This window comes from Oncorhynchus gorbuscha, linkage group LG13, assembly GCF_021184085.1.
Source record: "Oncorhynchus gorbuscha isolate QuinsamMale2020 ecotype Even-year linkage group LG13, OgorEven_v1.0, whole genome shotgun sequence".
NCBI classification, from domain to species: Eukaryota; Metazoa; Chordata; class Actinopteri; order Salmoniformes; family Salmonidae; genus Oncorhynchus; species Oncorhynchus gorbuscha.
Genome location: NC_060185.1, coordinates 101068339 through 101093617, shown reverse-complemented (window position 1 = coordinate 101093617; position 25279 = coordinate 101068339). Strand labels below are relative to the sequence as shown.

General features: G+C 44.9%; 1 protein-coding gene across 1 annotated transcript; it reads left to right on the top strand.

Moving 5' to 3' along the window:
* Positions 1–1102: 1102 nt before the first annotated feature.
* Positions 1103–18630, top strand: zdhhc15b (zinc finger DHHC-type palmitoyltransferase 15b). The gene is made up of 11 exons (XM_046296268.1): positions 1103–1312; positions 1780–1806; positions 1931–2025; positions 6074–6194; positions 6664–6733; positions 7142–7174; positions 9272–9392; positions 10049–10181; positions 10344–10470; positions 17286–17398; positions 18158–18630. The coding sequence occupies exons 1-11, from the start codon at positions 1195–1197 to the stop codon at positions 18202–18204; spliced, it is 1005 nt and encodes a 334-aa protein (XP_046152224.1). The 5' UTR covers positions 1103–1194; the 3' UTR covers positions 18205–18630.
* The last annotated feature ends 6649 nt before the right edge of the window (positions 18631–25279 follow it).

Sequence of the window (25279 nt, the reverse complement as noted above, 5' to 3'; positions counted from 1 at the left end):
AGAAAGGGGGAAACCTAGTCAGTTATACAACAGAAAGGGGGATACCTAGTCAGTGGTACAACTGAATTCAATCAACAGAAATGTGTCTTCCGCATTTAACCCCTCTAAGAAGAAGAGGCTGTGGCTGCTGGGCAGATGGAAGGGCAGCATTGTCCCTACCATTCCCAGCAGTAGGTCGAGTTGTGGACGTTGTTTTCATGAGGTTCCTTGATTGGTGTAGGGTGTAGAGTTTACCCATAGTTCGGGGAATGGAAAATGGAGGCGAGTAGTGTGGACGATATGAAGGAAATGGAGAAAAGGTTGGTGAAGAAACAGCTGTACTGGAATGTGAACAATATGGGTGTCAGTCCTGATGGTATGGAGTGGGAGGAGTCAAGGGGTCAAGGGCCGGGATGGTGGGTAGTGGAAAGATGCAGGAAGAAGAGAGATCATGATAAAACAGACTGGTAAAACTACTGTCAGACTGCTGGATCTTACATGGATGTACCTGTAGTAAGTGGATCTACTGTCAGGGCTGGTGTTTCGGCTGGTCCTGTGGTAAGTGGATCTACTGTCAGGGCTGGTGTTTCGGCTGGTCCTGTAGTAAGTGGATCTACTGTCAGGGCTGGTGTTTCGGCTGGTCCTGGCATGGTTTCAAGGCCTGTTCAGAAATCTGGTGCTCATGAATGTGCGGCGTCAAAGGACCCTTTGATAATGAATAAAGTTGACTTCATAGGTTATCAATACGACTCGGGTTGTGGAAACCAGAAATGCCAGGTTGGAGGTTATTGTGGAGACTGGCAGAAGAGATATCGGGGGTAACAGATGTTACTGTTGACATGCTGAACAATCCTAAGGGAGTGTTTAGGCATGGTAATAGATACAGTTGAATGGGTTTTGGGTGAGGTAGAAGTCAGGGATTTGGTTTAATGTTATTTTCATGGTAGTACAGAATTGGGCAGCTAATGACTGATCATGCATTCAAGCATAGTGGGTTAGGGTTAGGGTTATGCATTTAAACGATTGTTTGCGGACCGCCACGTTTCCATAGAAGAAGAAGGAGGAGGAGGAGCAGGAGGAAGGAAGAAGGAAGCAGTGGAGTGGAGTAGAGCGGAGTGGAATGGAGTGCAGTGGAATGGACTGGAATGGAGTGGACTATAATGGAGCGGAGTGCTGAGAATATGATTGTAGAGCCAGTTTGGTCGGAGATGGACAATGGCTCTTTCCCGAGGTCTGAGATGCTGTGCCCGGGTGTTTTCCTGGATACCTGTCCTCATAATCACCTCCGTGGTGCTGTGGTCCTACTACGCCTATGTGTTTGAGCTATGTGTATGTAAGTATGGGGATTATGACTGTTGTCTGATATGTTTTTTTATCGGCGATGCTAGCTAGCTAACACAAACAGCTCTTTAAACCTGCTAGCCAAACCTAGCATCATGCTAACCAGGAAGCGTTTTTTTCGTGATAATTGTCTTTATAAATCTAACTAGTGACCATATTGTACTGTTTTTTTTGTTGTTGTTTCTAATTCCATTTGTGAACGAATTATAAATCTAGGAAATAAATAGCTAGCTATATGTTTAAAGGCCATTAACGTTGCGGAATGTAGCTAACTATGTTGTGATAAGACAGTATGTTAGTGAGCTACTGTAAGTGCAGGTGTGCAGTAATCACCGACAGACTGTAACATGTTGTTTTGCTGTGTTTAGCAGCTTCAGCTACCAAATATCTGTTGGAGTACTGCTGTACAGCTGTTTGCATGTCAATAATTCAGAATTGTCCAATGTGTGCTCTTCACAGTCACTATCAGCAACACATTGGAGAAGGGTGAGTTGTTTTGTTTTTTAACACATAGGCCTAATCAATGGTCAGAATAGTCATCTGACACCTTGTAGACACTTGAATATCAGCTTGATGGTTTCCTGAGTGTTGTATCTGTCTGTGTTTCCAGTGGCCTACCTACTGGTGTTCCATGTGTGTTTTGTGATGTTCTCCTGGACCTATTGGAAGGCCATCTTCACTCCTCCTGCCACACCCTGCAAGAAGGTAGGTCTGGAGTAGGCCTACATGGCCAAGCAAGACATCATCAAGACTTGTCTTGTTCGCACTGCAGGCCTTAAGGCTTCAATTAGGTTTTCTTCTTCTTCCATATCTGTTTTGGAATACTGACTGTTCAGACAGAAAGTTACAAAGTGACCAAATCAGATTTATGTGTTTAGAAAAGTCATTTGCTGACTTGGCTATGCTAAGTCATAGTAACGATTGGCGTGTGTGCAGTGGTGTAGGCTGATTGGTGGTGGTGCTCGTGGGCCTGCATCCTATCGCTCAGAAGTTAAGGTTACAACGATGCCTCGCCATGGACATTTCCCAGTTGCTTTGAATGTTCAAAATCATAGTGTGGGATCACTTTTAAAGCCTCAATGGATGAGATGATAAAACTTTCAAAACCAGTCCTTTTTTGGCTAGACACGACAGTCAACTAGCTAGACACGACAGTCAACTAGCTAGACACGACAGTCAACTAGCTAGACACGACAGTCAACTAGCTAGACACGACAGTCAACTAGCTAGACACGACAGTCAACTAGCTAGACACGACAGTCAACTAGCTAGACACGACAGTCAACTAGCTAGACACGACAGTCAACTAGCTAGACACGACAGTCAACTAGCTAGACACGACAGTCAACTAGCTAGACACGACAGTCAACTAGCTAGACACGACAGTCAACTAGCTAGCCAGCTATTTTTCCCCTCAACATCGGACACCCCCTAATTTAGGACACAAGCGGTTGGAGGATTAAATCACCTCGAGCTCAACATTTTAAATGGACTGGAAAATAACGGTACATTTTGCCACTAAAGACAGCCTTCTAGCTAGCTGACCACCAATTTTCATTGCAGTTTATGTAAGTTAGGTTTTGAGAGTTTTCAAAAAAGTTAGTTATATATATATAAAGTGATATATATTTACACATTTTGTGGGACACGCTGTAAATTGTCAAATTCAAATGCGCGACAGACCACACATCATTTAATATGCAATTTACCTAAATTATTCATACTCATTTATATGTTAGTATTAAACTGATCTACATTCTCAAAACACAAGATTAAATCTGTATAATGAGACATTATTTGGTTACAACACCGAAGAAGATGTTGGTGAAGAACCATTTTTAACAGTCAACAGGAGGGGGCACATTCAATGGAAAGACAGACAAGTCCTTTTTTATTCTTTACTGGAAGGCTAGTAAACTAACTGGTAAACTAACTAGTAAACACTTCAGATGTGAGGTTGGAGTCTCTTTGTTGAACAAAATTAAACAAATATCTTGTAATTAAACATATCTTGTAATTAAACAAATATATCTTGTAATTAAACAAAATAGTAAGGTGGCCAATATTACGGGAGGTATTTGTTTTGCTAAACCTCTTATCAAAAAGCAGAGTAGCAAGCAACACGATAAGTCTAAAAACCACCTTGAGGGCAACAACATCAGATTTGATGCAATGCCAGGAATCAGATTTGTACCTACAAAGGTGGTTTGAAATTAGGCTTTAAATATTCCATTCCATGTGCTTTTTGGCTGTTCAGACTGCAGGAAAAAGTATAGATTTTAATCGGATATGCAAAAAAAAGTGGATCTGAGTCACTTCAAACTGCCTGTGTGAATAAGGCTATATACATGCGTAGCCTATGACATGTAGCCTAATAAAGCATGATCCCTGTTGACTAATGTAACTTTTTATGTTGCTGGAAGCTTTTGAATATAATGTTGCCTATAACAGCCATAGAATGTTGCTGTTATAATCAGAAGATGATCCATTTATTATGGGTCCCCATTAGTTCCTGCCAAGGCAGCAGCTACTCTTCCTGGGGTTTATTATGGATCCCCATAGTTCCTGCCAAGGCAGCAGCTACACTTCCTGGGGTTTATTATGGATCCCCATTACTTCCTGCCAAGGCAGCAGCTACTCTTCCTGGGGTTTATTATGGATCCCCATTACTTCCTGCCAAGGCAGCAGCTACTCTTCCTGAGGTTTATTATGGATCCCCATTAGTTCCTGCCAAGGCAGCAGCTACTCTTCCTGGGGTTTATTATGGATCCCCATTAGTTCCTGTAGCAGCTACTCTTCCTGGGGTTTATTATGGATCCCCATTAGTTCCTGTAGCAGCTACTCTTCCTGGGGTTTATTATGGATCCCCATTAGTTCCTGCCAAGGCAGCAGCTACTCTTCCTGGGGTTTATTATGGATCCCCATTAGTTCCTGCCAAGGCAGCAGCTACTCTTCCTGGGGTTTATTATGGATCCCCATTAGTTCCTGCCAAGGCAGCAGCTACTCTTCCTGGGGTTTATTATGGATCCCCATTAGTTCCTGCCAAGGCAGCAGCTACTCTTCCTGGGGTTTATTATGGATCCCCATTAGTTCCTGCCAAGGCAGCAGCTACTCTTCCTGGGGTTTTTATGGATCCCCATTAGTTCCTGCCAAGGCAGCAGCTACTCTTCCTGGGGTTTATTATGGATCCCCATTAGTTCCTGCCAAGGCAGCAGCTACTCTTCCTGGGGTTTATTATGGATCCCCATTAGTTCCTACCAAGGTTTATTATGGATCCCCATTAGTTCCTACCAAGGCAGCAGCTACTCTTCCTGGGGTTTATTATGGATCCCCATTACTTCCTGTCAAGTCAGCAGCTACTCTTCCTGGGGTTTATTATGGATCCCCATTAGTTCCTGCCAAGGCAGCAGCTACTCTTCCTGGGGTTTATAATGGATCCCCATTACTTCCTGTCAAGTCAGCAGCTACTCTTCCTGGGGTTTATTATGGATCCCCATTAGTTCCTGCCAAGGCAGCAGCTACTCTTCCTGGGGTTTATTATGGATCCCCATTACTTCCTGTCAAGGAAGCAGCTACTCTTCCTGGGGTTTATTATGGATCCCCATTACTTCCTGTCAAGGCAGCAGCTACTCTTCCTGGGGTTTATTATGGATCCCCATTACTTCCTGTCAAGTCAGCAGCTACTCTTCCTGGGGTTTATTATGGATCCCCATTAGTTCCTGCCAAGGCAGCAGCTACTCTTCCTGGGGTTTATTATGGATCCCCATTAGTTCCTTAGCTACTCTTCCTGGGGTTTATTATGGATCAAGGAAGCAGCTACTCTTCCTGGGGTTTATTATGGATCCCCATTAGTTCCTGCCAAGGCAGATCCCCATTACTTCCTGTCAAGTCAGCTACTCTTCCTGGGGTTTATTATGGATCCCCATTAGTTCCTGCCAAGGCAGCAGCTACTCTTCCTGGGGTTTATTATGGATCCCCATTAGTTTATTATTCCTGTTCCTCAAGGCAGCAGCTACTCTTCCTGGGGTTTATTATGGATCCCCATTAGTTCCTGCCAAGGCAGCAGCTACTCTTCCTGGGGTTTATTATGGATCCCCATTAGTTCCTCCTGTCAAGGCAGCAGCTACTCTTCCTCCTGGGGTTTATTATGGATCCCCATTAGTTCCTGCCAAGGCAGCAGCTACTCTTCCTGGGGTTTATTATGGATCAACTTCCTGTCAAGGAAGCAGCACTCTTCCTGGGGTTTATTATGGATCCCCAGCTACTCTTCCTGGGTTTATTATGGACATTACTTCCTGTCAAGTCAGCAGCTACTCTTCCTGGGGTTTATTATGGATCCCCATTAGTTCCTGCCAAGGCAGCAGCTACTCTTCCTGGGGTTTATTATGGATCCCATTACTTCATTCAAGGCAGCAGCTTCTTCCTGATCCCCATTAGTTCCTGCCAAGGCAGCTACTCTTCCTGGGGTTTATTATGGATCCCCATTAGTTCCTGCCAAGGCAGAAGCTACTCTTCCTGAGGTTTATTATGGATCCCCATTAGTTCCTGCCAAGGCAGAAGCTACTCTTCCTGGGGTTTATTAAGGATCTCCATTAGTTCCTGCCAAGGCAGCAGCTACTCTTCCTGGGATCCATCAAAATTAATGCAGTTTTATAAAATGTTTAAAACATTACAATACATTCACAGATTTGACAACACATGCTTCATCAAGGCTCATATTAGTAGAGCATTATAACGTGGTTGTTGGTTCCAGTTTCAGCTGTCGTACTCCGACAAGGACCGTTATGAGAGGGAGGAGAGGCCTGATGCTCAGAAACAGATTCTGGTGGACATCGCTAAGAGTCTCCCCATCTTCACTAGAGCTACGTCTGGAGGTGACCCACTCATATCTAAAGCAGCGACCCAAATGGCTCCCTGTTCCCTTTGTAGTGCACTATACAGGGAACATGGTTCCATTTGGGACGCAGACAAGCTTTTCCAGTCCTGTTAGTAAACCTCCTATCAAACATTTACAACGTGCAGCTGACTGTACCGATCAGTTAGTGTCTGGAAGATAAGGAAGGATCATATGACCTCTGTGTCTCTGTCTCTTTCTGTCTCTCTGTCTGTGTGTGTTTCTCTCTCTCTCTCTCTCTCTCTCTCTCTCTCTCTGTATCTCGTTCTCTCTCTCTGTATCTCATTCTCTGTATCTCGTTCTGTCTCTCTCTTTCTCTGTATCTGTCTCTCTCTCTGTCTCTCTCATTCTCTGTCTCTCTCGCTCTCTCGCTCTCTCTCTGTATCTCATTCTCTGTCTCTCTGTCTCTCTGACTATCTCTCTGTCTCTCTGTCGCTGACTCCCCTCAGCTATCAGGTTCTGTGACCGGTGCCAGGTGCTGAAGCCTGACCGCAGTCACCATTGCTCTGTATGTGAAACGTAAGTCTCCCTGCTGTCATTATACACACAGACCCATACCCGTCTCCCTGTCTGTGTACAGATAACAATGATCTGATTGGACAGCATTAGCATCTCTTGTACACCTGGAGAACAACACCTGTCCTGTTAATGATGATGACTAAACACTTTGGCCAGCTACTAGAATCTTCTTTCTCTTGGGGCCTGATTGATAAATGGGCTGTGTATATACTGAAATCTGACCTGTTTACAGCTGTTGTCTATAGACAGACATTTGAACCCCCAAAATGAATCTCTTGACAGTTTTCTCAAAGTAAAGAAAAAAAGTTGCACACCTTTTTATGTTTCTTGAATGCTGAATTTTCTTACATTTTCTAATGGTAGTTGTTTACTTTAACCCTGTCCAGTAACATGTGTTGTCTGTTGCAGGTGTGTTCTGAAGATGGATCATCACTGTCCATGGTGAGTGGTTAATATGGTCTGTCTGGTGGGTGGTTAATATGGTCTGTCTGTGGTGAGTGGTTAATATGGTCTGTCTGGTGGGTGGTTAATATGGTCTGTCTGGTGAGTGGTTAATATGGTCTGTCTGGTGGGTGGTTAATATGGTCTGTCTGGTGGGTGGTTAATATGGTGGGTGGTTAATATGGTCTGTCTGGTGAGTGGTTAATATGGTCTGTCTGGTGGGTGGTTAATATGGTCTGTCTGTGGTGAGTGGTTAATATGGTCTGTCTGGTGGGTGGTTAATATGGTCTGTCTGTGGTGAGTGGTTAATATGGTCTGTCTGGTGGGTGGTTTATTATGGTCTGTCTGGTGAGTGGTTAATATGGTGAGTGGTTAATATGGTCTGTCTGGTGGGTGGTTAATATGGTCTGTCTGGTGGGTGGTTAATATGGTCTGTCTGTGGTGGGTGGTTAATATGGTCTGTCTGTGGTGGGTGGTTAATATGGTCTGTCTGGTGGGTGGTTAATATGGTCTGTCTGGTGAGTGGTTAATATGGTCTGTCCATGGTGGGTGGTTAATATGGTGGGTGGTTAATATGGTCTGTCTGGTGGGTGGTTAATATGGTCTGTCTGGTGGGTGGTTAATATGGTCTGTCTGGTGAGTGGTTAATATGGTGGGTGGTTAATATGGTCTGTCTGGTGGGTGGTTAATATGGTGGGTGGTTAATATGGTTAATATGGTGGGTGGTTAATATGGTCTGTCTGGTGGGTGGTTAATATGGTCTGTCTGGTGAGTGGTTATTATGGTCTGTCCATGGTGAGTGGTTAATATGGTCTGTCTGGTGAGTGGTTAATATGGTCTGTCTGGTGAGTGGTTAATATGGTCTGTCCATGGTGAGTGGTTTATTATGGTCTGTCCATGGTGGGTGGTTAATATGGTCTGTCCATGGTGAGTGGTTTATTATGGTCTGTCTGTGGTGGGTGGTTAATATGGTCTGTCCATGGTGGGTGGTTTATTATGGTCTGTCTGGTGAGTGGTTAATATGGTCTGTCCATGGTGAGTGGTTATTATGGTCTGTCTGTGGTGAGTGGTTAATATGGTCTGTCCATGGTGGGTGGTTTATTATGGTCTGTCTGTGGTGAGTGGTTAATATGGTCTGTCCATGGTGGGTGGTTTATTATGGTCTGTCTGTGGTGGGTGATTAATATGGTGGATGATTAATATGGTCTGTCCGTTGTCTCTCTCTCCAGGGTGAATAACTCTCTCTCTCTCTCTCCAGGGTGAATAACTGTCTCTCTCTCTCTCTCTCTCCAGGGTGAATAACTGTCTCTCTCTCTCTCTCTCTCCAGGGTGAATAACTGTCTCTCTCTCTCTCTCTCTCTCTCCAGGGTGAATAACTGTCTCTCTCTCTCTCTTTCTCTCTCCAGGGTGAATAACTGTCTCTCTCTCTTCTCTCTCCAGGGTGAATAACTGTCTCTCTCTCTCTCTCTCTCTCTCTCTCTCCAGGGTGAATAACTGTCTCTCTCTCTCTCTCTCTCTCTCCAGGGTGAATAACTGTCTCTCTCTCCAGGGTGAATAACTGTCTCTCTCTCTCTCTCTCTTTCTCTCTCCAGGGTGAATAACTGTCTCTCTCTCTCTCTCTCTCTCTCTCTCTCTCTCTCTCTCCAGGGTGAATAACTGTCTCTCTCTCTCTCTCTCCAGGGTGAATAACTGTCTCTCTCTCTCTCTCTCCAGGGTGAATAACTGTCTCTCTCTCTCTCTCTCCAGGGTGAATAACTGTCTCTCTCTCTCTCTCTCCAGGGTGAATAACTGTCTCTCTCTCTCTCTCTCTCCAGGGTGAATAACTGTCTCTCTCTCCAGGGTGAATAACTGTCTCTCTCTCTCTCTTTCTCTCTCCAGGGTGAATAACTGTCTCTATCTCTCTCTCTCTCTCCAGGGTGAATAACTGTCTCTCTCTCTCTCTCTCCAGGGTGAATAACTGTCTCTCTCTCTCTCCAGGGTGAATAACTGTCTCTCTCTCCAGGGTGAATAACTCTCTCTCTCTCTCCAGGGTGAATAACTGTCTCTCTCTCTCTCTCTCTCTCCAGGGTGAATAACTGTCTCTCTCTCTCTCTCCAGGGTGAATAACTGTGTGGGGTTCTCCAACTACAAGTTCTTCCTCCTCTTCCTATCCTACTCCATGGTCTACTGTGTGTTCATCTCTGCCTCAGTCTTCAGATTCTTCATCAACTTCTGGGTGGTGAGTGGTGATGGATGTTTTACATCCCAGCTTAGTCTGCGTCTCAAAAGCTCCCCTATTCCCTATAGAGTACCTACCTATGTCCAGGGCCCACAGAGCACTGATCAACAGTGAAGCACAGAGAACAGGGCGCCATTTCCCACCCCCTTAGTCATTTATCAGACACTCCTATCCACTGCATTCCAGATCTAGTCAGATCACATGACCTACTGCTGGTGTAACCATGGTAACGTATTGACATAAGCTGTGAACAGTCAGATCACATGACCTACTGCTGGTGTAACCATGGTAACATATTGACATAAGCTGTGTCAACAGTCAGATCACATGACCTACTGCTGGTGTAACCATGGTAACATATTGACATAAGCTGTGTCAACAGTCAGATCACATGACCTACTGCTGGTGTAACCATGGTAACATATTGACATAAGCTGTGTCAACAGTCAGATCACATGACCTACTGCTGGTGTAACCATGGTAACATATTGACATAAGCTGTGTCAACAGTCAGATCACATGACCTACTGCTGGTGTAACCATAGTAACATATTGATGTAAGCTGACTCGGCACAAGGCACATTGTTTGTTGTGGAACGGCAGAGGTTCTCCGACACGGTTGTAGTTCTCGGTGTTGTGTGTGTGTTCTCCTACAGGGGGACCTGCCAAATGGACCTGCTAAGTTCCACGTTCTCTTCCTGATGTTTGTGGCTTTGATGTTCTTGGTCAGTCTCATGTTCTTGTTGGGTTACCACTGCTGGCTGGTCGTCCAGAACCGGTCCACACTAGGTAATACACACAGCTGCCATTTTGAGGCAATAAGAGCTGCTCCGCTGCATTAGCAATTTAGGTCTTCAATTTCATGGAGAAACACAGCCACTGAAACCTATATTCCTCTTTCCTTCTCTGACTCCCCCCTCCCTCTCTTCCCCCCTCTCTCCTCTTATCCAGAGGCGTTCTCTGCTCCAGTCTTCACGACAGGACCAGACCGTAATGGTTTCAATGTGGGGATCAGGAGGAACCTGCAGCAGGTGTTTGGAGACAATAAGAGACTCTGGTTCCTGCCTATCTGCACCAGGTGAGACTCTAACCCTAACCTCTACCCCCTAACCTCTACCCCCTAACCTCTACCCCCTAACGTCTAGTTTCTAACGTCTAGTTTCTAACCTCTACCCCCGTAACCTCTACCCCGTAACCTCTACCCCCGTAACCTCTAGTTTCTAACCTCTAGTTTCTAACGTCTAGTTTCTAACCTCTACCCCCGTAACCTCTACCCCCGTAACCGTAACCTCTACCTCATCTAACCTGACCTTTAACCCCTTAACCCTTACATCCTGTCCTCTAGACCAGGGGTAATTCAACTCTGACCTTACGAGGTCCAGAGTACTGCTTGTTCTCTGTTCTACCTGATCATTAATTACACCCACCTGGTGTCCCAGGTCTAAATCAGTCCCTGATTAGAGGAGAGATACCCTCCTGTAGGTTTTAACTCCAACCCTGTTCCTGGAGAGATACCCTCCTGTAGGTTTTAACTCCAACCCTGTTCCTGGAGAGAAACCCTCCTGTAGGTTTTAACTCCAACCCTGTTCCTGGAGAGAAACCCTCCTGTAGGTTTTAACTCCAACCCTGTTCTTGGAGAGATACCCTCCTGTAGGTTTTAACTCCAACCCTGTTCCTGGAGAGATACCCTCCTGTAGGGTTCTCCAATCCTGTTCCTGGAGAGCTACCCTCCACAAGGGTATGTGCTCTGCCCCCTCCTGTACTCCCTGTTCACCCATGACTGCGTGGCCACGCATGCCTCCAACTCAATCATCAAGTTTGTAGATGACACAACAGTAGTAGACTTGATTACCAACAACGACGAAACGGCCTACAGGGAGGAGGTGAGGGAGCACGCCTCTATCCACATCGACAGAACCGCAGTGAAGAAGGTGGAAAGCTTGAAGTTCCTCGACAAACACATCACTAACAACCTCTAATGGTCCACCCACACAGACAGTGTGGTGATGAAGGCTCAACAGCGCCTCTTCAACCTCAGGAGGTTGAAGAAATTTGGCTTGTCACCTAAGACCCTCACAAACTTTTACAGATGCACAATTACATCCTGGTACGGCAACCGCAGGGCTCTCCAGAGGGTGGTACGGTCTGCCCCCGGTGATGCGTTGGGCAAACTACCTGCCCTCCAGGACACCTTCAGCACCCGATGTCACAGGAAGGCCAAAAAGATCATCAAGGACAACAACCACCCCGAGCCACTTCCTGTTCATTTACATTTACATTTAAGTCCGCTATCGTCCAGAAGGCGAGGTCAGTACAGGTGCATCAAAGCTGGGACCGAGAGACTGAAAAACAGCTTCCATGTGAAGGCCATCAGACTGTTAAAATAGCCATCACTAGCCGGCTACCACCCGGTTACTCAACCCTGCACCTTAGAGGCTGCTGTCCTATATACATAGACATTAACTCACTGGTCACTTTAATAATGGAACACTGGTCACTTTGATAATGGAACACTGGTCACTTTGATAATGGAACACTGGTCACTTTGATAATGGAACACTGGTCACTTTGATAATGGAACACTGGTCACTTTGATAATGGAACACTGGTCACTTTGATAATGGAACACTGGTCACTTTGATAATGGAACACTGGTCACTTTGATAATGGAACACCGGTCACTTTGATAATGGAACACCGGTCACTTTGATAATGGAACACCGGTCACTTTGATAATGGAACACCGGTCACTTTGATAATGGAACACTGGTCACTTTGATAATGGAACACTGGTCACTTTGATAATGGAACACTGGTCACTTTGATAATGGAACACTGGTCACTTTGATAATGGAACACTGGTCACTTTGATAATGGAACACTGGTCACTTTGATAATGGAACACTGGTCACTTTGATAATGGAACACTGGTCACTTTGATGATAATGGAACACTGGTCACTTTGATAATGGAACACTGGTCACTTTGATAATGGAACACTGGTCACTTTGATAATGGAACACTGGTCACTTTGATAATGGAACACTGGTCACTTTGATAATGGAACACTGGTCACTTTGATAATGGAACACTGGTCACTTTGATAATGGAACACTGGTCACTTTGATAATGGAACACTGGTCACTTTGATAATGGAACACTGGTCACTTTGATAATGGAACACTGGTCACTTTGATAATGGAACACTGGTCACTTTGATAATGGAACACTGGTCACTTTGATAATGGAACACTGGTCACTTTGATAATGGAACACTGGTCACTTTGATAATGGAACACTGGTCACTTTGATAATGGAACACTGGTCACTTTGATAATGGAACACTGGTCACTTTGATAATGGAACACTGGTCACTTTGATAATGGAACACTGGTCACTTTGATTGATAATGGAACACTGGTCACTTTGATAATGGAACACTGGTCACTTTGATAATGGAACACTGGTCACTTTGATAATGGAACACTGGTCACTTTGATAATGGAACACTGGTCACTTTGATAATGGAACACTGGTCACTTTGATAATGGAACACTGGTCACTTTGATAATGGAACACCGGTCACTTTGATAATGGAACACCGGTCACTTTGATAATGGAACACCGGTCACTTTGATAATGGAACACCGGTCCCTTTGATAATGGAACACTGGTCACTTTGATAATGGAACACTGGTCACTTTGATAATGGAACACTGGTCACTTTAATAATAATAATGGAACACATTACATTGCTCCTCTCATATGTATGTACTGTATTCTGTTTGTTTGTCAATGCCACTCCAACAGTGCTCGTCCTCCTGTTCATGTTTTTCTATATTCTCTTATTTTACTTTTAGATGTGTGTTTTGTTGTGAATTGTTAGATATTACTGCACTGTTCACTACACCTCAATAACATCTGCTAAATATGGACCAATAACATCTGTTAAATATGGACCAATAACATGTGTTAAATATGAGTATGGACCAATAACATCTTAAATATGTGACCAATAACATGTGTTAAATATGGACCAATAACATGTGTTAAATATGGACCAATAACATCTGTTAAATATGTGACCAATAACATCTGTTAAATATGGACCAATAACATCTGTTAAATATGTGACCAATAACATCTGTTAAATATGGACCAATAACATCTGTTAAATATGGACCAATAACATCTGTTAAATATGGACCAATAACATCTGTTAAATATGGACCAATAACATCTGTTAAATATGGACCAATAACATCTGTTAAATACAGTTGAAGTCGGAAGTTTACATACACCTCAGCCAAAGACATTTAAACTCAGTTTTTCACCAGTCCTGACATTTAATCCCAGTAAAGATTCCCTGTCTTTGTTCAGTTAGGGCCCCCACTTCATTTTAAGAATGTGATATGTCAGAATAATTATAGAGAGAATGATTAATTTAAACTTTTATTACACATTACCAGTGGGTCAGAAGTTTACATACACTCTATTATTATTTGGTAGAATAGCCTTTAAATTGTTTAACTTGGGTCAAAAGTTTCGGGTAGCCTTCCACAAGCTTCCCAAAATAAGATGGGTGGCCATTCCTCCTGGCCATTCCTCCTGACAGAGCTGGTGTAACTGAGTCAGGTTTGAAGGCCTCCTTGCTCTCGCACGCTTTTTCAGTTCTGCCAACAAACTTTAGATCGTATTGAGGTCAGGGTTTGTGATGGCCACTCCAATACCTTGACTTTGTTGTCCTTAAGCCATTTTGCCACAAATTTGGAAGTATGCTTTGGTTCATTGTCCATTTGGAAGACCCATTTGGAAGTATGCTTGGGGTCATTGTCCATTTGGAAGACCCATTTGGAAGTATGCTTGGGGTCATTGTCCATTTGGAAGACCCATTTGGAAGTATGCTTGGGGTCATTGTCCATTCAGAAGACAAATTTGCGACCAAGCTTTAACTGATGTCTTGAGATGTAGCTTCAATATATCCACATAATTTCCTCCCTCATGAAGCCATCTATTTTGTGAAGTGCACCAGTCCCTCCTGCAGCAATGCCCCCCACAACATGATGCTGCCACCTCCGTGCTTCATTTTACATTACATTTACATTTAAGTCATTTAGCAGACGCTCTTATCCAGAGCGACTTACAAATTGGTGCATTCACCTTATGACATCCAGTGGGACAGTCACTTAACAATAGTGCATCTAAAACTTAGGGGGGTGGGGTGAGAGGGATTACTTAACCTATCCTAGGTATTCCTTAAAGAGGTGGGGTTTCAGGTGTCTCCGGAAGGTGGTGATTGACTCCGCTGTCCTGGCGTCGTGAGGGAGTTTGTTCCACCATTGGGGGGCCAGGGCGGTTGGGATGGTGTACTTTGGCTTGCAAGCCTCCCCCTTTTCCCTCCAAACATAACTATGGTCATTATGGCCAAACAGTTCTATTTTTGTTTCATCAGACCAGAGGACATTTCTCCAAAAAGTACAATCTTTGTCCCCATGTTCAGTTGCAAACCGTAGTCTGGCTTTTTTATGGTGGTTTTGGAGCAGTGGTTTCTTCCTTGCTGAGAGGCCTTTCAGGTTATGTCGACATAGGACTCATTTTACTGTGGATATAGATACTTTTGTATCTGTACTGCAAATTTTTTTTTCTGAGATCTTGGCTGATTTCTTTTGATTTTCCCATGATGTCAAGCAAAGAGGCCACTGAGTTAAGGTAGGCCTTGAAATGCATCCACAGGTACACCTCCAATTGACTCAAATGATGTCATGGCTTTAGAAGCTTCTGATAGGCTAATTGACATAATTTTCTGAAATTTTCCAAGCTGTTTTAAAGGCACAGTCAACTTAGTGTATGTAAACTTCTGACCCACTGGAATTGTGATACAGTGAATTATAAAATAAATAATCTCTGTAAACAATTGTTGGAAAGATTACTTGTGTCATGCACCAAGTAGATGTCCTAACCGACTTGCCACAACTATAGTTTGTTTAACAAGAAATGTGTGGAGTGGTTGAAAAATCAGTTTTAATGACTCCAACCTCCAGTGTATGTAAACTTCTGACTTCAACTGTATGTGACCGGACCAATAATCGCATGTATTTATAACCTTCATACATCAGCTGATATCTCAAAGTGCTGTACAGAAACCCAGCCTAAAACCTCCAAACAGCAAACAATGCAGGTGTAGAAGCACGGAGGCTAGGAAAAACTCCCTAGAAGGGCCAAAACCTAGGAAGAAACCTAGAGAGGAACCAGGCTATGTGGGGTGGCCAGTCCTCTTCTGGCTGTGCCGGGTGGAGATTATAACAGAACATGGCCAAAATGTTCAAATGTTCATAAATGACCAGCAGGGTCACATAATAATAATCACAGTAGTTGTCGAGGGTGCAACAGGTCAGCACCTCAGGAGTAAATGTAAATGTCAGTTGGCTTTTCATAGCCAATCATTAAGAGTATCTCTAACGCACCTGCTGTCTCGAGAGAGTTGAACACAGCAGGTCTGGGACAGGAAGCACGTCCGGTGAACAGGCCAGGGTTCCATAGCCGCATGCAGAACAGTTGAAACTGGAGCAGCAGCACGGCCAGGTGGACTGGGGACAGCAAGGAATCATCATGCCAGGTAGTCCTGAGGCATGGTCCTAGGGCTCAGGTAGTCCTGAGGCATGGTCCTAGGGCTCAGGTAGTCCTGAGGCATGGTCCTAGGGCTCAGGTAGTCCTGAGGCATGGTCCTAGGGCTCAGGTAGTCCTGAGGCATGGTCCTAGGGCTCAGGTAGTCCTGAGGCATGGTCCTAGGGCTCAGGTAGTCCTGAGGCATGGTCCTAGGGTCCTCAGGTAGTCCTGAGGCATGGTCCTAGGGCTCAGGTCCTCTGAGAGAAAGAAAGAGAATTAGAGAGAGCATACTTAAATTCACAGGACACTGGATAAGACAGGAGAAGGACTCCAGATATAACAGACTGACCCGACACAAACTACTGCAGCATAAATACTGGAGGCTGAGACGGGAGGGGTCAGGAGACACTGTGGACCAATAACATCTGTTAAACATGGACCAATAACATCTGTTAAACATGGACCAATAACATCTGTTAAATATGTGACCAATAACATCTGTTAAATATGGACCAATAACATCTGTTAAATATGGACCAATAACATCTGTTAAATATGGACCAATAACATCTGTTAAATATGTGACCAATAACATATGTTAAATATGGACCAATAACATGTGTTAAATATGTGTATGGACCAATAACATCTGATAAATATGGACCAATAACATCTGTTAAATATGGACCAATAACATCTGTTAAATATGTGACCAATAACATGTGTTAAATATGTGTATGGACCAATAACAGCTGTTAAATGTGTATGGACCAATAACAGCTGTTAAATGTGTATGGACCAATAACATATGTTAAATATGAACCAATAACATCTGTTAAATATGTGACCAATAACATATGTTAAATATGGACCAATAACATGTGTTAAATATGTGTATGGACCAATAACAGCTGTTAAATGTGTATGGACCAATAACAGCTGTTAAATGTGTATGGACCAATAACAGCTGTTAAATATGTGTATGGACCAATAACAGCTGTTAAATGTGTGACCAATAACAGCTGTTAAATATGTGTATGGACCAATACGATTTGTTTTAATGTGTTGCCAAGGAGATGGCCTCTACTTCCCCAACTATGGATATTTAACCCCATCCTGTCTGTGTTTCTATTTTGCCCAGCCAAGGAGATGGCCACTACTTCCCCAACTATGGATATTTAACCCCATCCTGTCTGTGTTTCTATTTTGCCCAGCCAAGGAGATGGCCTCTACTTCCCCAACTATGGATATTTAACCCCATCCTGTCTGTGTTTCTATTTTGCCCAGCCAAGGAGATGGCCACTACTTCCCTCTGAAGAGCCTGAGTGAATCCTCAACCTCTCTATTAGCCAATGAGGAGAAATGGGATGAGGAGGAGGAGTCAGAGGACGACAACATAAGTAAGGAGGCCAATCGGACCGATTCTTAGATGAATATCTATCTATCTATATGATGTGGTGGTGGTGTCCCTAATTTACTGATAGGTGTCATGGTGGTTCAACCTTGTGCTATGGACAATAAAAGGCCACTCAAATGTGCAATTTTGTTAGACAACACAATGACACAGATGTCTCAAGTCTTGAAGGAGCGTGCGATTGGCATGCTGATGACAGGAATGTCCACTAGAGCTGTTGCCGGAGAATTGTTCATGTTAATTTCTCTACCATAAGCCGCCTCCAAAGTCGTTTTAGAGAATTTGGCAGTACGTCCAACCAGCCTCACAACCTCAGACCACGTGAACCACGCCAGCCCAGGACCTCCACATCCGGCTTCTTCACCTGCGGGGTCGTCGGTCACCAGACACCCGGACAGCTGATGAAACTGAGGAGTATTTCTGTCTGTAATAAAGTCCTTTTGTGGGGAAGAACTCATTGTGATTAGCCGGGCCTGGCTCCCCAGTAGGTGGGCCTGGCTCCCCAGTCACCAGTGGGTAAATAAAGGTATCTGTGACTAACAGATGCATACCTGTATTCCCAGCCATGTGAAATCCATAGATTAGGGCCTGATACATTTATTTAAATTGTCTGATTTCCTCATATGGACTAACTCAGTCTAATCGTATAAATTGTTGCATGTTTTGTGTGTGTGTGTGTGTGTGTGTGGGGGGGGGGTTGAACTTTGAAATAAACAATGTTCCTGTATGAATCTGTATTTTCCAGGTGGTGACAGGGATCCCTCTGTTACCGTGGAGATGGACGAAGAGTAGGATCACTTTATGGACTTTAAACGGTGCAGTGGGTGTTGTACCCTGAGGAGGCAGACAGACCCTGAGGAGGCAGACAGACCCTGAGGAGGCAGACAGACCCTGAGGAGGCAGACAGACCCTGAGGAGGCAGACAGACCCTGTGGGACCATCAGACCTCAACGTGCAGCCAAAACGTTCTTAGACGTCACCTTCTCAATATCAGGAAGAGTTTTCAGTTCACCATGGAGACAATGTTAGGGGAACAGTTCACCATGAAGACAATGTTAGGGGAACAGTTCACCATGGAGACAATGTTAGGGGAACAGAAGTCCATTAATATTATGTCACAGTACACAATTGTTTTAAGAGAAAGACCATGTCTAGCACTGTCTCTCTACTACTGTCGTCTCTGTCTCTCTACTTCTGTCGTCTCTGTCTCTCTACTTCTGTCGTCTCTGTCTCTCTACTTCTGTCGTCTCTGTCTCTCTACTTCTGTCGTCTCTGTCTCTCTACTTCTGTCGTCTCTGTCTCTCTACTTCTGTCGTCTCTGTCTCTCTACTTCTGTCGTCTCTGTCTCTCTACTTCTGTCGTCTCTGTCTCTCTACTTCTGTCGTCTCTGTCTCTCTACTTCTGTCGTCTCTGTCTCTCTACTTCTGTCGTCTCTGTCTCTCTACTTCTGTCGTCTCTGTCTCTCTACTTCTGTCGTCTCTGTCTCTCTACTTCTGTCGTCTCTGTCTCTCTACTTCTGTCGTCTCTGTCTCTCTACTTCTGTCGTCTCTGTCTCTCTACTTCTGTCGTCTCTGTCTCTCTACTTCTGTCGTCTCTGTCTCTCTACTTCTGTCGTCTCTGTCTCTCTACTTCTGTCGTCTCTGTCTCTCTACTTCTGTCGTCTCTGTCTCTCTACTTCTGTCGTCTCTGTCTCTCTACTTCTGTCGTATCTTCTCTCTACTTCTGTCGTCTCTGTCTCTCTACTTCTGTCGTCTCTTGTCTCTCTATTTCTCTGTCGTCTCTGTCTCTCTACTTTTTCTCTGTCTCTCTACTTTTGTCTCTTAATCTACTTCTGTCTTCTGATTTACATCTTTAAATCTCTGAGCTCTATAACTGTCTCCGTCTCTGTTATCATTACTGTCTCCGTCTCCCTACCTCTCCTGTATTATTGTGTATCTTATAGTACTAGGCTGCTAGCTAGCTTTTCATTTCTCGCCTGTTTTTTTGCCTGTATTTTGTTAATGTAAATAGCTTTGATTTACATCTTTAAATGAAAAGAGCTCTATAAATGTAATGTATTATCATTATTCCATATGCACAGGTGTAGTAGACCAATCAGAATGGAAAAGCTGAATACCAGTATTTGTTGTCACCTTACAGTGTATTTGTTGAAATGCACCTGAATTCCTTTGTATTGTAAAGATGCTGCCCAAATCAATGTTATGTCACGTGCGCCGAATACAACAGGTGTAGTAGACCTCACAGTGAAATGCTGAATACAACAGGTGTAGTAGACCTTACAGTGAAATGCTGAATACAACAGGTGTAGTAGACCTCGCAGTGAAATGCTGAATACAACAGGTGTAGTAGACCTCGCAGTGAAATGCTGAATACAACAGGTGTAGTAGACCTCGCAGTGAAATGCTGAATACAACAGGTGTAGTAGACCTCGCAGTGAAATGCTGAATACAACAGGTGTAGTAGACCTCGCAGTGAAATGCTGAATACAACAGGTGTAGTAGACCTCGCAGTGAAATGCTGAATACAACAGGTGTAGTAGACCTCGCAGTGAAATGCTGAATACAACAGGTGTAGTAGACCTCGCAGTGAAATGCTGAATACAACAGGTGTAGTAGACCTCGCAGTGAAATGCTGAATACAACAGGTGTAGTAGACCTCGCAGTGAAATGCTGAATACAACAGGTGTAGTAGACCTCGCAGTGAAATGCTGAATACAACAGGTGTAGTAGACCTCGCAGTGAAATGCTGAATACAACAGGTGTAGTAGACCTCGCAGTGAAATGCTGAATACAACAGGTGTAGTAGACCTCGCAGTGAAATGCTGAATACAACAGGTGTAGTAGACCTCGCAGTGAAATGCTGAATACAACAGGTGTAGTAGACCTCGCAGTGAAATGCTGAATACAACAGGTGTAGTAGACCTCGCAGTGAAATGCTGAATACAACAGGTGTAGTAGACCTTACAGTGAAATGCTGAATACAACAGGTGTAGTAGACCTTGCAGTGAAATGCTGAATACAACAGGTGTAGTAGACCTTACAGTGAAATGCTGAATACAACAGGTGTAGTAGACCTTACAGTGAAATGCTGAATACAACAGGTGTAGTAGACCTCACAGTGAAATGCTGAATACAACAGGTGTAGTAGACCTCACAGTGAAATGCTGAATACAACAGGTGTAGTAGACCTCACAGTGAAATGCTGAATACAACAGGTGTAGTAGACCTTACAGTGAAATGCTGAATACAACAGGTGTAGTAGACCTCACAGTGAAATGCCGAATACAACAGGTGTAGTAGACCTCACAGTGAAATGCCGAATACAACAGGTGTAGTAGACCTCACAGTGAAATGCTGAATACAACAGGTGTAGTAGACCTCACAGTGAAATGCTTCCTTACAAGCCCTGAACCAACAGTGCAGTTAATGAAAATAAGTGTTAACGTATTTACTAAAAGACAATATTTAAAATAAATAAATGAGCAACAATAACGAGGCTATATACAGGGGGTACCAGTACAGAGTCAATGTGGAGGTTATATACAGGGGGTACCAGTACAGAGTCAATGTGGAGGCTATATACAGGGGGTACCAGTACAGAGTCAATGTGGAGGCTATATACAGGGGGTACCAGTACAGAGTCAATGTGGAGGCTATATACAGGGGGTACCAGTACAGAGTCAATGTGGAGGCTATATACAGGGGGTACCAGTACAGAGTCAATGTGGAGGCTATATACAGGGGGTACCAGTACAGAGTCAATGTGGAGGCTATATACAGGGGGTACCAGTACAGAGTCAATGTGGAGGCTATATACAGGTTGTACTGGTACAGAGTCAATGTGGAGGCTATATACAGGGGGTACAGTCAATGTGGAGGCTATATACAGGGGGTACAGAGTCAATGTGGAGGCTATATACAGGGGGTACCAGTACAGAGTCAATGTGGAGGCTATATACAGGGGTACCAGTACAGAGTCAATGTGGAGGCTATATACAGGGGGTACCGCTCAGAGTCAATGTGGAGGCTATATACAATGGTGGAACAGAGTCCCTGGAGGCTAGGACAGGTTGTACTGGTCAGAGTCATGTGGAGGCCTACAGTCGGAGGCTATAAACACCTCTTTACAGAGTCAATACCTAGGATAGGATACAGAGTATACAGGACCCTCTCACCCCCCTTTAAGATTTAGATGCACTAGAGTCAAAGTGACTGTTCCACTGGATGTCATAAGAGTCAATGGAGGCCAATTTGGGGTCGCTCTGGATACAGAGTCAATGCTAAATGACTTAAATGTAAATGGGTACCAGTACAGAGTCAATGTGGAGGCTATATACAGGGGGTACCGGTACTGAGTCAATGTGGAGGTTATATACAGGGGGTACTGGTACAGAGTCAATGTGGAGGCTATATACAGGGGGTACCGGTACTGAGTGTTAATATGTAGGGCACCAGTTAATCAAGGTAATATATACATGGAGGTAGAATTATTAAAGTGACTATGCATGGAGTGGGGCAATGCAAGTAGTCTGGTAGCCATTTGATTAGATGTTCAGTCTAATGGCTTGGGGGTAGAAGCTGTTGAGAATATAGGGAATAGGGTGCCATTTGGGATGAAGCCTTGGGGAGGGGTTAAGGGCCTTGTCTGGACCGGGCCAAAGCTGTTATCAAGGTAGGTCTAGTGCTGTCTGTCTCAAGCGGTTCAGAGTGCTGATCTAGGATCAGGCTCCTGTGCATGTAATGTGTTGTGGAAGGCAGAACTGACTGATCCAGGATCAGGCTCCTGTGCATGTAATGTGTTGTGGAAGGCAGAACTGACTGATCTAGGATCAGGCTCCTGTGCATGTAATGTGTTGTGGAAGGCAGAACTGACTGATCCAGGATCAGGCTCCTGTGCATGTAATGTGTTGTGGAAGACAGAACTGATCCTAGGTCAGCACTCTTACTCAGATGCTTGATACATATGCCCCTTTTGTGTGTATTTACAGTGGTTTAACATCATGATGAAATGATTCAATACGGCTGTTTTTACAACTAAGACATCTGCTCTGTACAGACAGAAACAAGTTATTTAATCTCTTCTATTCAGCAAAATGTTCCTTATGCTGTCAATGTTAATTTATAATCATAGCTGTGTATGTGACTGTGGGAGAGAGTGAATAGAGGATGGACCTTCATGGATGTTGAGTATGTCTTCTTCCCATCACTGAGAGGAGGTGGTGTTTGGGTCAGCAGTTTACTGGTCTTCCCATCACTGAGAGGAGGTGGTGTTTGGGTCAGCAGTTTACTGGTCTTCCCATCACTGAGAGGAGGTGGTGTTTGGGTCAGCAGTTTACTGGTCTTCCCATCACTGAGAGGTGGTGTTGTTTGGGTCAGCAGTTTACTGGTGCTCTTCCCATCACTGAGAGGAGGTGGTGTTTGGGTCAGCAGTTTACTGGTCTTCCCATCACTGAGAGGAGGTGGTGTTTGGGTCAGCAGTTTACTGGTCTTCCCATCACTGAGAGGAGGTGGTGTTTGGGTCAGCAGTTTACTGGTGCTCTTCCCATCACTGAGAGGAGGTGGTGTTTGGGTCAGTTTACTGGTGCTCTTCCCATCACTGAGAGGTGGTGGTGTTTGGGTCAGCAGTTTACTGGTCTTCCCATCACTGAGAGGAGGTGGTGTTTGGGTCAGCAGTTTACTGGTGCTCTTCCCATCACTGAGAGGAGGTGGTGTTTGGGTCAGTTTACTGGTGCTCTTCCCATCACTGAGAGGAGGTGGTGTTTGGGTCAGCAGTTTACTGGTGCTTTAACTCCATGTACTATGTTGCTGATCATCATACTGACTGACACTGAAATTAACGTTTACTCCTGATCACTTCTGGTTCCTGTTTTATTCATCTTTCCAACAGGAGATCAACACAATCACTACCCGAGTCACATGACTGGATAAATCTGTCAAACTGATGCTGTTTCATGTCTGAACTCCTCTATTCAATACCTATCGCAGAAGTTCAACACTGATGCCCAATCGAAATTTAAAGACGATGTTCCCACGTTGGCGGAGACTGCAAGCGACGGCCCAATGGGAAATGACCTGTAGATTTCTATTGTAACACTTCAGGACCCAGGCTGAATAGAGCCCCGTATCCTTCCCTGTAAGTAGTGGTGGGTCAATGCATTCCGTTTGAGGTCAAGTTTGTTCTGCAGAAACATTAAGGCGATATGGTGGGCAGTATTTTGACATTCTGTCAGAATAGTTCTTGACCACGTGAAGGACATTTTGTAGAGGGGGGCATTAGGGACAGTGGCAGAGAGGGAGGCGAGGAGGGTAGGAACCGCGGTAGGAGGGGGGGGTAGGGCAGTCTGGAGAGGGGAAGGAACCGCAGTAGAGAGGGGAGGGTAGGAACCGCAGTAGGAGAGGGGAGGGTAGGAACCGCAGTAGGAGGGGGGAGGGTAGGAACCGCAGTAGGAGAGGGGAGGGTAGGAACCGCAGTAGGACTGAGGGAGGGTCAGGAACCGCAGTAGGATGGGGGAGGTAGGAACCGCAGTAGGAGGGGAGGGTAGGAACCGCAGTAGGATGGGGAGGTAGTGGTAGATGTACACTAGCATCACATCAGATAAGAACACATACTGTAGATAATGAAGTTAGGACTCAGTAACATCACATCTAAACAGTTTCATGTTTTTTTATTCACACTGATCTTAGGGATGAGTGGTCTAGTCTGGTGTGGTTCCGTCTAGAGGTCGACAGTCTAGTCTGGTGTGGTTCGGTCTGGGAGAGGTCGACAGTCTAGTCTGGTGTGGTTGTCTAGAGGTCGACAGTCAGTCTGGTGTGGTTGGTGTTAGAGGTCGACAGTCTAGTCTGGTGTGGTTCCGTCTAGAGGTCGACAGTCTAGTCTGGTGTGGTTCGGTCTAGAGGTCGACAGTCTAGTCTGGTGTGGTTGGTCTAGAGGTCGACAGTCTAGTCTGGTGTGGTTCGGTCAGCAGAGGTCGACAGTCTGAGTCTGGTGTGGTTCGGTCTAGAGGTCGACAGTCTAGTCTGGTGTGGTTCGGTCTGAGAGGTCGACAGTCTAGTCTGGTGTGGTTCGGTCTAGAGGTCGACAGTCTAGTCTGGTGTGGTTTGGGTCAGAGGTCGACAGTCTAGTCTGGTGTGGTTCCGTCTAGGGTCGACAGTTTAGTCTGAGAGGACAGTGGTGTCTGGTGGTGCTCCGTCTGAGAGGTCGACAGTCTAGTCTGGTGTGGTTCCGTCTAGAGTTTCGACAGTCTAGTCTGGTGTGGTTCCGTCTAGAGGTCGACAGTCTAGTCTGGTGTGGTTCCGCCTGAGAGAGGTGGTGACAGTCTAGTCTGGTGTGGTTCCATCACTAGAGGTCGACAGTCTAGTCTGGTGTGGTTCAGTCTACTGGTCTTTACAGTCTAGTCTGGTGTGGTTCCGTCTAGAGGTCGACAGTCTAGTCTGGTGTGGTTCGGTCTAGAGGTCGACAGTCTAGTCTGGTGTGGTTCATCTAGAGGTCAAGTCTAGTCTGGTGTGGTTCGGTCACAGGTCGACAGTCCCGAGTCTGGTGTGGTTCCGTCTGAGGTTTCAGTCTAGTCTGGTGTGGTTCGGTCTAGAGGTCGACAGTCTAGTCTGGTGTGGTTCGTCTGGCGGTCGACAGTCTAGTCTGGTGTGGTTCCGTCTAGATTTCTATTGTAACAGTCTAGTCTGGTGTGGTTCCGCCTCCTTCCCTGACAGTCTAGTCTGGTGTGGTTCCGTCTAGAGGTCGACAGTCTAGTCTGGTGTGGTTCCGTCTGGGAGTATTTCGACAGTCTAGTCTGGTGTGGTTCTTGGTCTAGAGGTCGACAGTCTAGTCTGGTGTGGTTAGGGTCTAGAGGTCGACAGTCTAGTCTGGTGTG